Below are 13,571 nucleotides of genomic sequence, written 5' to 3' on the forward strand. Positions count from 1 at the left end.
AGCCAGAGAACAAAAGGGTCTTGGAGAGAAGGCCCAGGCTCCAGCCCCGGCCCCTGAGAAATCTATACCAGAGAGGAAAGACCAGGAATTGGCCATATAGCATAGGCAACTTCAAGGTGCTGATGACGCCTACTTTTAACCTGGACTCTGGGATCCCTCAGAGAAAGCAATGGCACCCCACTCCAGTACTCTTGCCTGGAAAATCCTATGGATGGAGGAGCCTGGTGGGCTGCAGTCCATGGGGTCGCTAAGAGTTGGACACGACTGAGCGACTTCACTTTTACTTTTCATTTTCATGCATTGGAGAAGGAAATGGCAACCCACTCCAGTGTTCTTGCCTGGAGAATCCCAGGGACAGGGGAGCCTGGTGGGCTGCCGTCTATGGGGTCGCACAGAGTCGGACACGACTGAGGTGACTTAGCAGTAGCAGCTGGGAACTCTGGATTCTAAAGTGAGGCCATCTGCCTCTGAGGGAGAGAGACCCGTTTCCTGTTGGAGCTGTAAGGGGCTCAGAGCACTGCTTGGCTCCAGCCCTTTGCCTCTGCTGTTTCTGCTGTCCTTCCCCCTGACTGCCTGTCGAAATCCTCTTCACCCTTCAGAGCCCTGCTTCAGCTTAATGCCACCTTCTTTGGGAAGTTCAGGTGCCCTAGAAGTGAGATGTCTTCACCTGGGCTCCCAAAGTGCCTCCCCTCCCTGCTTCAGAGCACTTACCACATTGTCCCAAACTTTCTTGGGTGCTTTTATCTTCCCTACCAGGCTGTGAGTTCTGGAACCATGTCTCTTCACCTCTGAACCCTGTGCCTGGTCCACAGTACTCTCTCCATAAAGCCTGAGTGAATGAATCTACCAATGGGTCTTATGTTCCAAAAGGGTCTTTTTGCTCTAGAGATTCGAAGACCAAAACAAAAAGAGGCCCCTGACTGTGAACACGTATGTGTGAGCATGCAACATTTACACAGGGCGCCCTGGGAATTTGCTAGAATCCCATAAATGAAGAATTGACCAGCAGGGTGTAGCCGTGCTCAGCCAAGAAGTCACCTTTGTCTACCTTCCAGTGTCAGTTGAATCTCCTTGGACTAAGGAGTAAGGAGCCAGAGTTTGACCCCTGTTCTCGGCCACCCAGGCAGGACACTGCCCCCTTCCCAGACCATTTGTCACCAGAATTACATTTAGAGTTCCAGGCCCCTGTCCCCTGGCCTCCCACTCCCCCCAGCAGAGATGCACTCTGAAGCCTGAAATTCAAATACTGTGATCCATCTTAACCAAGACCTCCATCTCTTGCCAGGCTGTCTCTCTACTCCAGAGCCCTCACACTATGGCAAACTGAATTCTTCGTCCTTGCAGCCTTCCCAAATGCTCCCTCTTGTTGCTTTATGGAATTCCACTTCCTAACGGTTCCATCTGCGCATCCCCATGAACCTCAAAGTTTTTATATCACCCAAGGTGGAGGTCAACATCCTTCCCATGAAAATCATCTACCACAGTCTGGGAGGGGCTCTTACCTTCCACGCCACCTCTAAGCTAAAAACTCCATACAGATATATCCTTCTTCAGTCATCTGACCCCACTGATTTACCTTTCTAAATATTTCTCAACTTGCTCCCTTCTCAGCCTTGAGCGCTCTTTATCTCCTGCCTGGACGGTTGCAGTAAACTCCTCATTGGCTTCCATGCATTAGCTCTCAATCTCCTTCGACTCATCCTCCATACAGGTCACCAGTGGGATCTGTTTAAAATGCAATCTGATCAAGTCACTTTTTCCTTAAAAATCTTCCAGGGCTCCCATTGCTTTCAGTGGAATTGATCACAGTGGGTTTAGCGCCACACCAGTCCTGCAGGATATTTCATAGACGTAAGATTCAGGAAATGCTATAGACAATTTAAGGTTCATAATGTACATTAGCATCATATGGATGGCTTCAGGACTTCCCCGATGGTTAAAAATCCACCTGCCAGTGCAGGGAACAAAGGTTCAATCCCTGTTCTGGGAAGATTTCACATGCCATGGAGCAACTAAGCCTGTGCACCACAGCTACTGAAGCCCTCGTGCCCTAGAGCCCATACTTTGCAATAAGAGAGTGGCCCCCACTCACCACAACTAGAGAAAGCCCACAAGCAGCAACGAACACTCACTATAGCCAAAAGTAAATAAATAAAAATTTAAAAGATGGCTTCATCATCCTAAACTCCAGCATCTTGCTCTCTGACCATGCCCACCTTCTTGCTATCCCCCAGTACACGTGTTCTTCAGCTTCACAGGACATCCAGAACTCAAGCCCTTCCATTTCTCTCTGCCCCCGTCCTGTCAGACCTCACTGGAACCCTGCCTCATGCCCAGCATCACTTCTGTGCAGCCTGAGTCACTTGTCCCATTTTCAGAAGGGGCTCTTCTAAGTTTGCAGAAGACCATCTCCTACTTATGGGGTGAGGAGAGAATTTAGGAACTCCCTTCATGTCTGGTTCCCTTTCCTCCTGCCTCCCCCTGAAGGCAGACATCTCCACCTATATTCTGCATCTAGTCCTCTCCCCCCTTTACCACCTGAACCCATCTTCTTTCTCCTATATCTTCTACCTTTGCTTTACTCTCTACCTTCAGCCTATAAATATCAAACTCCTCCATCCAACATGCAAACGACCCCCCTCCCAGTAGTCCTTTGAATGCTGCCTCCTTTCATAACTGCTAAGCCCTCCCTCCTCTCCCCCATATAGCCTTGCTTTTCTAAAGAAGAGTCTACCTTCTCCACTTCCATTTCACTCTTTTCATTGCAGACTCAACCCACTGCAGCCTTGCAGACTCCACCACCTTCTGAAACTGCTCTGGTCACAGTCACCTAGCTACCTGACTCATGCATTCACTGCCTTGCCTTCACGATCCTCCCTGGAGCAGCTGGCACTGATGGCCCATCCCTTCTTTTGTACATGGCTATGTCCTAGCTGGTAGGACATGAGCCCCTGCTTTTCCTCCCGCTTCCTTTGACTCTGCCCTGCTCACCTACCCCCTACACGCTGAGAGTCTCCAAGCTCCACCTTGGTCGTCTGCTCTTTTCTATGTGTGCCCTGTCCCTGGGCATCTCATCCCCACTCATGTCTTCAACTTCCCCCCAGCATGTGACCACCCACACCCCTGTCCTTATCTCAGACCTCTCTCTGGAACTCTGGGACCACACTGCCCACTGTCTGCTGGGTCCTGGATGCACCAGACAACTCACAGCCAACACGTCCTGAGAAGGACTCATCTCCTGCTTGTGTGCTCCCCCAGCAGCAAATAAGACCATCCAGTACACAACCCAGACACTAGGGTCACACTTGTCCCTCCTTCCACTTCTCCTTCCCTCCCAGGCTTAGCTGGTCATCCAGTATGGCAGAGCCAACCTGACCGTACAGAGGAGAAAACTTGCCAAACACAGTTCCAGGGGCCCTACCCTGACTTACTGAATCCAAAGCTCTCAGGCTGGGCCTGGGAATCTGAGTTCCTAGAAAGCACCTCCAGCCTGCTAGGATGCCTGGCTCAAGTCCCAGACTGGCATTTAGGAACCACTGTTCTCTGATTTGTCCCCTGCCAACCTCCACTGCCAACAGCACCTCTGCTTGCCCCCATTTGATCCATCTTCCACACTGAACCTAAAATGCCATAGGACTATGGCTCACCTCTCCTAAAACCCTTCTATATGCCTTCTCCAAGAATCCCACCTCATAGCCATGTGCACTTAGTTGAGTGACTTCTGCTCACCTCCTATGTCACCTCCGGCCTCACTCCCCTCTCCTCAGATGATCCACTCCAGCTGCCCCAAAGGATAATTAGTCCCCAAACCCACAGCCCTGTTCTACAGCTCCTGGCTTCGCACATGTTGCTCTTTCTAATCAGACCTCCTCATTCCCTTAGCCCCTCTGGATTGACTCTAAAGGCTCAACACAAGCTGGGCTAAAAGCCTGCCCCTTAGGCACTGTTAGCCCACCCGGGGACCACATATTTCCTAGGATTTTCCCCCCAGGTAAATGGTGGGCCCTTAAGACAAAGCCTGGACTTTGATTGGTCATCATCCCCAGAGCTGAACCCAGCAAGATTAGTGGATGGAAGGGTGAGATAGGAGAAGGAATGGGATAGAGCAGAGAGGCCCAGAGAAGTCGGGGTGATTCTGCCTATCTGTCCTTCGGCCCAGGCCACCAACTGACCTCTCCTTAGCAGGGACTCTGCTCTGGATTCTCAGGCTGGGTTCTCAGAAATACCACCCTCGTGAGGTTTGTGCTGTCCCCTAGGCTCTGACATTCCCCGAGTAGCCAGGTCAGACAGGGAGCTGCATTCCCCCCTCTCCATGTGCCCTCTGATAAGGTCTGGGGCGTCTTAGCTCCTTCTATCTGCCCTGGTCACTTCTGAACTTCATTAACAAGGACAGTGGGTTCACAGGACCCCAGGACCAACTTGCACTCTGAACTAGCAGTCCCCTCCTCTTCCTGGACCCTCTCCCACCCTCGCTCAGTGCCTGGGCAATGCACCACGACTCCCCCATCCTGTCTCTTCCTTTTCCCCTCTTTGCCAACTCAGTGCCTTTGCTGCAATACCTGCCAGCCACTTCAAGGCTTTCCCTGTGGCTTTGACTCCCAACTTTACTTCCCTCCACTGTCCTGCTTCAACCCCTCCCCAGCCTGGTCTGAAGATGGCAGAGGCCATGTTGGGGAGGAGAGCTGAATGGGGGCAGAGGTCTGTGTTAGTTGGATGGCAACCCCACTTGGCCCCCTCACTGTGCAGACCCCAGACCCTCCATAAAGTGACCTGATTCTGTGGCAGCCCTAGCCTCTGCCTCCCACAGAGGATCAGGCACATAATTTGCAGATCTGGTGCAACATGAAAATACAGTACTGCTTGCCCAAAAGTAGTTAATAATTTCAAGATGGCAGTAGGAGAGCACTGAACCAAATGCCAGGCCCTCCTAAACGCATGGCTCTGTGGACTACACAGGTCTCACGTCCGTGAAGCTGGCCCTGCTCACACCCTTTCCCAGCTGGGGACAGCCCCTCTCCCTCTCCTGTCCTCAGCTGCTTTCTAGGGCAGCTCCTTAGGGCCGGAGAGCAGGACTCCAGCCCCAGGCACCTGCAGAGGTCCAGAGCCCTGTTCAGCAGGCACTCAACTCCTGCAGTCCCTCTGGGGATCTTCACCCCCACACTACCTCTGGGCTGCAGGGTACATTCACCCTCCTCAGATCAATGCTTATTGACTGAGCCCCACCTGGCTAAGCCTGTGGAAGAGAGGACAAATTGACAAAGGCTCAATCACTGCCCTCCAGGTGTTCAGTTTAATAGCAGGATTAAAACTTAAACAAGACCAGGATCAAACACAGAATTCATCGGGTTCAGAAAAACATAATCATTTGATTAGGAAGCTGAATTTCAAAAGAGATGGCATAAAGGTGGACTTCCATGAGTGGGCAAGATTTTATTTACCCGAGGAGGAAAAGGGCTTTCCCCAACCGTTGCCCAGCAGGCGCTTAGAGGTGGGAAGATGCCTGACAGGTCCCAGAATCCTGGGTTGTGCAGTTTGCCAAGGCATACTGACGGCAGAAGAGCGGGAAGAGACCGGAAGGGAATTTTAGGGTCTGTGTGCAAAGCTCTAAGCGCTGTGGTGAAATGTTTGTACTTTCGTAGCGGAGGCACTGAGGGGGCCTTAGGTTTGGGCCATATTTCGGATTAAAGGGAGAAAAGTGGCGATTTCCTCCACTTGGCCCTCCCAGCCTGCCGGCAAGTGCAAAGTCTCACTTTTCTGCAAAACAGGCCACGGATATACAGGGTTCTGGAACTTATTCAGTCCACCCTTCTCTGAGCTACCCACAAGGGTGCAGCGGTATGGGCTCCCTCCCGCCACACCAACGCGGAGGACCCCACAATCTCGCGCGATCCTGGGTTCCGAGCAGCAGTGCCGGGCGGGTTTGGAGTGGTTTGAGGCTTTTCCGGTGTTTCCTTCCGTGGTCCTGCTCGTGGTGGTGGTGGTGCGGAAGTAAGGTGGGTTGGTGGTGGTTGCGGAATAGGATCCAGGACTGGGAGTGGAGGCGACCTACTGGGCGCATCCAGAAGCCATGCCTGGGAGTGGGGACAGGGTGGCTGTCATCCCCTGGTGGACCTACTACCCACTTATTTTAACTTTATATTATGTATATTCTCAAACATATACGAAAGTAGAGAGTGTGGTATAATGATTTCGCCAACCCCCACTGCCGAGCTTCAACGATTTTCTCCTCTTGGCCAATTTTGTTACATCTAATCCTCTCCCACCACCCACTTTAAAGAAGGATGTGGGTGGCCTGGGGGTGGCAGAGACGCCCCCCACCCAGAGTTGTAGGAGAGCTGGTACCAGGCTTGCACCCCTGGCGAATGGACCGCCAAGGGGCAGAGTGCGGGCACAGTAGGGCTGGGAGAGGGGCTCACGCTGGGTAGGGGCCGCGGGGGGTGGGGGCGGGGCTAGCGGGGCGGGGCTTGGAGCGGCGAGGGGGTTGGGGGCGCTCTCCCGGTGACTCAAGGCGCGTGGGGCTGGGCGCAGAGCAGCAGTCTCCGCCTTTGCAGCTTGGAGTGTGCCCGCTGCGCCGCAGCTGTCCGTGCCTGCCGCCGCCTTCCCGCCGCCGCCACCGCTGCCACCATGCCCAACTTCGCCGGCACCTGGAAGATGCGCAGCAGCGAGAATTTCGACGAGCTGCTCAAGGCGCTGGGTAAGCTGGCCCGGGCAGCGCGCCCCGACGGAGAGTAGCGGCCGGAGGCGCCCCGGGGCCCGCGGGGAGTCGGCTTTAGGGACCAACACCAGACAGGAGGGAGTCCTGGGTGCCTTAGATCGGGGCGAATTCCAAGGAGCATCCCATCTAGAAGTAGCGAGGAGAGCCTGGGATCCACTCATCCAGCGAACGTTTGCTGGATCCTTGGCGCTTTCCCCGACGGCTCGGTCTTTATCTCGCGCTAGATCATCGCGAGGAGAGATTATTACTGAAATCCTGGGAGGGTCAGGGACTTTAAATTTAGGGACTCATTTTGAGACCAGGCCCTACCACGTGCTACCGAAGGAAAGCCATTTACCCTCTCTGAGCCTCAGTTTCTCATCTTGAAAATCAGGGTGAGAGCCGGGGGAGGAATGGTTCATTTGTAAGTCCCCCTTCTATAGTCAGAGGGTTTGGGAAATGCCAGGCCAGTTCTGGAACAATGGGCGAGTGACGAGACCCCGTGACCCGAACCCGGGTCGCCCCCGTTCTTCCTGGGGCAGGTGTGAACGCCATGCTGAGGAAAGTGGCCGTGGCGGCTGCGTCCAAGCCGCACGTGGAGATCCGCCAGGACGGGGACCAGTTCTACATCAAGACGTCCACCACGGTGCGCACGACCGAGATCAACTTCAAGGTCGGAGAAGGCTTTGAGGAGGAGACCGTGGACGGACGCAAGTGCAGGGTGAGGTCTCGGAGTCTGGGCAGCCTTCCCGGATCCCTGCTCCCTACCCAGGACCCGTTGCAGCCAGATGAGACCCCCGTCTCCTTCTGCAGCCTGTGCCGCGCCTTCCTTGCAGGGCGTGTGCATCGGCTGTTTGCCCAGAGGATCTGTGCAACTCGTTGCCCTGGGCTCAGGAGAAAGTCCCACCCCAGCCCCTCCCAACCTCCTCCCTAAATTGCCTCCCGGGGTGCTAACCGCCGCGCTTAAAGCGCGGGCTTTGGGTTACACCGCGTTCTCTGCAGGCGTTTCTGCGGCATTTTGCAGCGATCCTCGCGCGAGCGCAGGCGGCTGGGGAGGAGGAGGAGGAGGTGGCTGGGCCGCGTTGCCCGGCCGTTCGGCTGCCCCGTTTCCTGTCGCAGGTGGAGCCGCAGCTCTTGCGTCCCGCCCTCCCAGGTCCTGGGCCCTTGGGAATGCTCTGGATCCAGTTTCAACAGTCTTGATGGCCCCGGTACCTCTCCTGCCCGCCCTCAGTTAGGTTCCTTAAAGGAAAAGACGAAACCTTTCCAAAAGCAAGGCAGATTCTGCCCGAAGAATGGACTGAGTGCCCTCTTTTAGTCCCCAGGGGCAAGAATTCTGTTTCTCTCCGTTTATCGGTCCCAGGGATCAATCGGTGGACTGAAGCAAGGGGTTATAAATTCCTTTTTCAGATGGGCAAAGTCGCATTTGGTTGGTCTGTGGAATAGAATGGAGGGTTGGCTACTCATGTATTTTGAGGGCAGATGGACAATTGCTGATGCTACCACTTATTTAAAAAGTGACAAAATGTCTCCCTCCTCTCCCCCAAGGTTTGAAAAAAGAAAAACTCATAGCATTCCAGAGAGTGAGAAATTGTTTTTCACCTTTCCGGAGCCGTGCCTGTCTGATCTAGAGTGAGACTCTCTGGGCACCGGGTTTGGGAGGACATAGAGACACAGCCCCCCAGAAGCACCCTGGCCCATGAAGCAATATTTGACCCCTAGAGTTGACACAGCCTGAAAATGATATCTGGGCTTGGAGCTGGCAAGATCCAAGCCCTCAGCCACTGCTCTGTTTGCAAAAACAAAAGAGCAGGACCTCTCTTCAGCGTAGAGGGAAGGTCTGGGAGTCTAAGGTAAAAGGCCTGGCAATAGGCAGAATCAGTTTGGGCGCATCTAACAGAGTACTGCTGGAGACAGTAATTCTGATCAGAAATCAAAGGTTCACAGGACAGCCTGGGGAGTGGGGCTTTATCCATCCCCACCCTGCCTAGTGAACGTGTCCCACGTGTTAGTTAAAAAGACAGTATGTGCGCATTCAGGACAGACGCCTAGCCCAACTGTATACCATTTTGCTTCATGCAGACGCTGGGGAAAACTACAGCGGAATCCCTTCTTTGCCTTCTACCTCCGACAGCATGAAGACCCTTCAGATCTTAAAAAAAAAAAAAAAAAAAAAATTGTTTCTAGAGAGATGTAACCTGGGAAGTGGCAGTGTTTTTATTCTCAGAGTCAGAGAAACTCAGGATTATCAGAGCAGGGTGTGTACTGCGTCTGCTGAGTGCAAACAGAAAGAAAGGCATTATCCCCAAATCCATGCAAGGAAAAGCTCCTGATTTGCTGACTAGATGTGGTCACAAATATGGTGTCTTAACTGTTCTAAAATTTTGTATTTCTCTTGTGAAGCTTTTTGCCCTCAACAGCCAAATTGCTTCAAGGGGGAGTCCATTTTGACATAAATGAATCATTGTGTGCTCTCAATTTTATTCCTGAAGATGTAAGGCATGCCTGAGGCTTTGCTCTTCTGTGTGTGTGTGTGTGTGTAATATAAGGTATATTTATACTCCCATAAAATCTGTGGTCAGCCCTCTGAATTTGGGCTTGATAAGGCACAGAAGAGAAGGTTCTGTGCGTTGCTGACAGGGACCATGTGTTGCTTCTCTGCACAGCAATTATTCTCCCGTGCTCATTGTTGTCTCTGCTCCCCGCTGCCAAGACTGTAATTAATGTCACTAATGGTTTTCCTGCCCGCAGAGCTTACCCACTTGGGAGAATGAGAACAAGATACACTGCACACAAACTCTCTTGGAGGGGGACGGCCCCAAAACCTACTGGACCCGCGAGCTGGCCAACGACGAACTCATCCTGGTGAGTGAGACCCCCTCATCCCCAGCCCTGAAAGGAGCTCGCAGGTTTCCAGCCGCTGCTCGCAGCCCGGCCCCACCGACGTTGTCCTCACTCGCCCATTCAGGGAGAGACCCTCTATGCTCTGGCTTAAAATGTAAGCAGAAAAGCTCGAGACGACAGTTTAGGCCAAAGGAAATCACTGTTAGATGGCTGGCAGGAGAGCGGGGTGGCTCAGGGGGCAGAGCAGGGGCTAGAGACATGCTGCGCTGCCGGCCACTATCCAAACCCACACATCCCGGCGGTGAACTTGCTGACTTACTTAAACCAACCTCCCCTCCAGTTGAGCTCAGCGTGCGTGGGCTCTGCGAGGTCCCAGAGTTCACTCTGCAGAAAGGGTTTTCCTCACCTCACTTATTCTCCACTTTGCTGCCTAGGAAAGATTTCCGAAATTTCAGTATGCCTGCACTGGAAGTCTTTTTACCGCACCCCCACCGCCCCCGCCCCCACCACCCCTGCCCCCGGACTTACAGACTCCGATGGCTTTCCGGGAGACAGACAAGAAATGCTAATTTAAGACAGTCTGAGGGTTAACTGGAGAGGGTAATCAGGGAATCAGATTGAAGTATTTTAAACATCCCTGACCATGCAAAATATACCTGCTGAGGCCAAGTTAGAGACCTCTGTAGTTAAATCACACACCTCCTTTCCATTTAGGGGAGCAAAGGAAGTGGGGGGGGGCAGGAGTGAAGGACAACTCCCTGTTATGCTCCCTTTGTGTTTCAGAACAGACCAAGCTTTCCTGACAACAGCCTTCCCCGCCCGCCTCTTCACTCCCCCCAACCACCCCCACCCCACCCCACCCATGGCCCACCCCACCCCACCCCCGCCCCACACTAGAAAAGGGGAAAGCTGTTGTGGGTAACCAGGAAATGATATCCTTTGTTCTCCATCAGACCCGTTGTTAACATCTCCTCTCTAAGACTGCCTGCTTGCCCCGTCTTAATGAGCGTCACCCTAAAATGTCGGGAAAGGAGGTGGCAAGGAATGCTAGGTCAGGACTCACTGTGACCCGGGCCTGGCCCTTCCCTCCCCAAGCTGTAAATGAGGGTTTGGACTAAAGCCTCGTTCCCCCGACCCAGGTCCCTCTCAGCCCTGAAATTACATGTTTATTCTGTAGGAAGACCCTCAATTGAGCTGTTTCTGTTACTTCAGTTGGAGGCTGCTTGATCTCACTCTTGCCTTCTTGCCCTTCCCTGAGATGATTTCCCAGACTTCCTCCTTTCACACAGAAAGGACTGGCTTCATTTGCAACCTGGTTAATGTTGTTTCCAGGGCAGGAATACACTGATGGGGTTGGGGGAGCAATTTGAGGCCGAGAGATGGGAATCTAAGAGAAAAAGGGACATATTCATTCGGACCAGGGATAGCAAAGAGGGAGATGATTTTTAGAGTTCTTGAGGGTAGCTGAGGGTTAAGTAGGCTCGGTGTGCTTGGTGAGAAAGTGTGATTTTATTAATCTCTGTAGTATCTGAGCAGCCCGCACACTGGCTTGATTCTGTTAGGAGATTTCCCCCACTTCCAACTCCCCCACTGCACCTCCACCCGTGCTTCTCTCCCTGGCTCAGCAGACATATACATACATACATACAGGCCTCAAAGGGAACATTAATTCTTGGCATTTGGATCTAAAATATGGGCTTTTGTTCCAAGGGTTATTATCATTAATAAATCCAAATGTAGGGAGATGCCGTCTCTATAAACAAGAGGCAATTTATTCTGGTTAACTTGAAATAAGCTCTCCCAGCAACCCCGGGCTGTAACTTGCCTTCTTTTGAAAACTGAGTAAAGTCCCTTAAACCACTCTGGAATAGTGTAGAGAGAGTTTCTTTCAGGAACCTCTCATAATAGTTTGCGGGCTGAGAAGGACATTTTGAACATGGTTGGAAATGTACCCATTTCTTCTTGTTTCGTGAAGCCATTTGATGGCCTGGGTGAGGTGACGATCATTCTAGCACAGGTAAAGAGTCCAGTCCCCAAGCTTTGCCCTGCCATGGGACACTCCATGGCCATCGAGCTGGAAGAGTTTTGGAAAACTGACATGGTTCTGACAGGCCTGGACACTTGAGAGGTGAATTTCTATGGGAAGCCCTGCCTCCCCCTCCCCCAGCACCCAGCATCATCTGCTAATTCCTCACTAATGAGAGGGAGGAAGACCGAGAAGGTGTCCAGAGCAGGCACAGCTGTGCCGCCGGTATGATCAGCAGTTCCCTATTTAGGCTGGTGATGAGCATTTGATTCCTTCATAATCACTAATGACTAGTATTTCCCTGAAACACACATGAGAATAATGTCCCAGCTCATGTTCTCTGAGAGCATCTCATGACCAGTTGAGTGACCCAGGGGAAGATACAAGTACGTTCAAGCTCTTGCATGCACGTGTGCTATGTTGCTTCAGTCATGTCCAACCCTTTGTGAACCCGTGGACTGTGTAGCCTGCCAGGCTCCTCTGTCGATGGGATTCTCCAGGCAAGAATACTGGAGTGGGTTGCCATGCCCTCTTCCAGGGGATCTTCCCAACCCAAGGATGGAACCCATGTCTCCAGTGGATCCTGCATTGCAGGAGGATTTTTATTTTTACCACTGAGCCACCAGGGAAGCCCATTCACGCTCTTAGTTCAGGGTTTTTAACCTAAGGCCCTTTTGACAATTTGAAAGATAGGGGCTCTCCCACAGAAAAATGTATGTCTACAAACAAACATATCTATATCAGTCGACAGACTGGGGACATCCTGTTTGTTTAAATTTTTTTTTTTAATATATTGCTTTTTTCTGTCCCAGTTATCTGTGAGAGACCCAGGAGAGCAGGCCTTGTGAGTAATTGCCAGTTTTGGGAAGAGTGGAGACAGCTTACTTACAGGGATATCTTTTCAGAGGCCAGAAGAAAATGGTCCTTCCTCCTCCATTTGTGGAATGATTTGTGCCCTCTCCACAGCAAACAAACTAAAAGAGTCATAAAACTGTAGCTGAAAGAACTTGGGATCATCTTGTTCAATTGCACTCCTGCCCTCAACTCCCTGCCGCTCCATCTCCGAATTGTCCAAGAGAGCAGAGCGGTGCCCCAGCTCACCTGGCTGTGAATTGCAGGCCTAGGTTTGGCGGCCTATGCCATTCTCTTGCAGCCAAGACCACGTTTCTAGCTCAGGGGTTCCTTGAGTATTACTAACACAACATCTCAGGTGTCTCTCAGGACAGACAGCCGCTTCCTAGAAGGCACTTCTACACCCTTTCCAAGGATATCCCACCTGACTGTTGATTACTGGATCCCAGGGCTCAGTGGCCCCGGGCGCATTGCTCTCTTGAAATCACTTGAAAAGAGACAGAACCACTTCAGAAATGTCCAGTATGACATACCACCACCCCCACTTCAGTTTAATTTAAAAAACCGAAGCCAGGAAACTTGCATTTTTTATGTCAGCACTCCCAGGTTCCAGAAGCAAAGGAAAACTGCACACAATATAATTCTATACCCTAGTTGCCTCTCTGCCAGCGCAGAGCTCAAGGGAGGGGGGAAAAAAAAAAATTCTTAGCGCTGAGCATGAACACACAGCACAGGAAATTGAATGTCTGTTACAAAGAGTTTTTAACAGGGCAGTAAGTGCCCTTATTAGCGATATGCCTTAAACATTTTTGCACAGACATCTGCACTGATTGGTTTTCCTTCCCTGCAGACGTTTGGCGCCGATGACGTGGTCTGCACGAGGATTTATGTTCGGGAATGAAGGCGGCCAGCTTGCTCCAGCTTTGGGGGTGGGATGCATGTTCCCCCAAGAATGTCATAGTTCTGAGCTGCCAGCGGACCTCCTCTTCCCCGGTATTAACGTTAGGTGATCCCGATGTCTCCCCAGTAATGCTGTAGTGTTTTCCCCAAGGCTTTGTGCCTCCGTGTCCCTGGCGCTCCATAGTCTGGCATCTGTATGGGTTCATCCGTCATTAAACTGGCTGTACACACCTCAAGGCTTTCTCCTTCTTTGGACTG

At 52.0% G+C, this 13,571-nt stretch overlaps 1 protein-coding gene across 3 annotated transcripts; it reads left to right on the plus strand.

Moving 5' to 3' along the window:
- Nucleotides 1-5,903: 5,903 nt before the first annotated feature.
- Nucleotides 5,904-13,549, plus strand: CRABP1 (cellular retinoic acid binding protein 1). Of its 3 annotated transcripts, none has more exons than XM_060401411.1 (4): nucleotides 5,904-5,993; nucleotides 6,552-6,694; nucleotides 7,237-7,415; nucleotides 9,443-13,549. In XM_060401411.1, exons 2-4 carry the CDS (start codon nucleotides 6,625-6,627, stop codon nucleotides 10,124-10,126), a joined length of 933 nt encoding a protein of 310 aa, XP_060257394.1. In that variant the 5' UTR covers nucleotides 5,904-5,993; nucleotides 6,552-6,624; the 3' UTR covers nucleotides 10,127-13,549. The 3 variants fall into 3 exon arrangements, with proteins under 3 accessions (XP_060257394.1, XP_014957449.2, XP_060257393.1); XM_015101963.2 differs by lacking the exon at nucleotides 5,904-5,993 and having other exon boundaries at nucleotides 6,532-6,694; nucleotides 9,443-9,556; nucleotides 13,264-13,549; XM_060401410.1 differs by lacking the exon at nucleotides 5,904-5,993 and having other exon boundaries at nucleotides 6,532-6,694.
- Nucleotides 13,550-13,571: the final 22 nt, after the last annotated feature.

Source organism: Ovis aries, chromosome 18 (genome assembly GCF_016772045.2).
Source record: "Ovis aries strain OAR_USU_Benz2616 breed Rambouillet chromosome 18, ARS-UI_Ramb_v3.0, whole genome shotgun sequence".
NCBI lineage: Eukaryota > Metazoa > Chordata > Mammalia > Artiodactyla > Bovidae > Ovis > Ovis aries.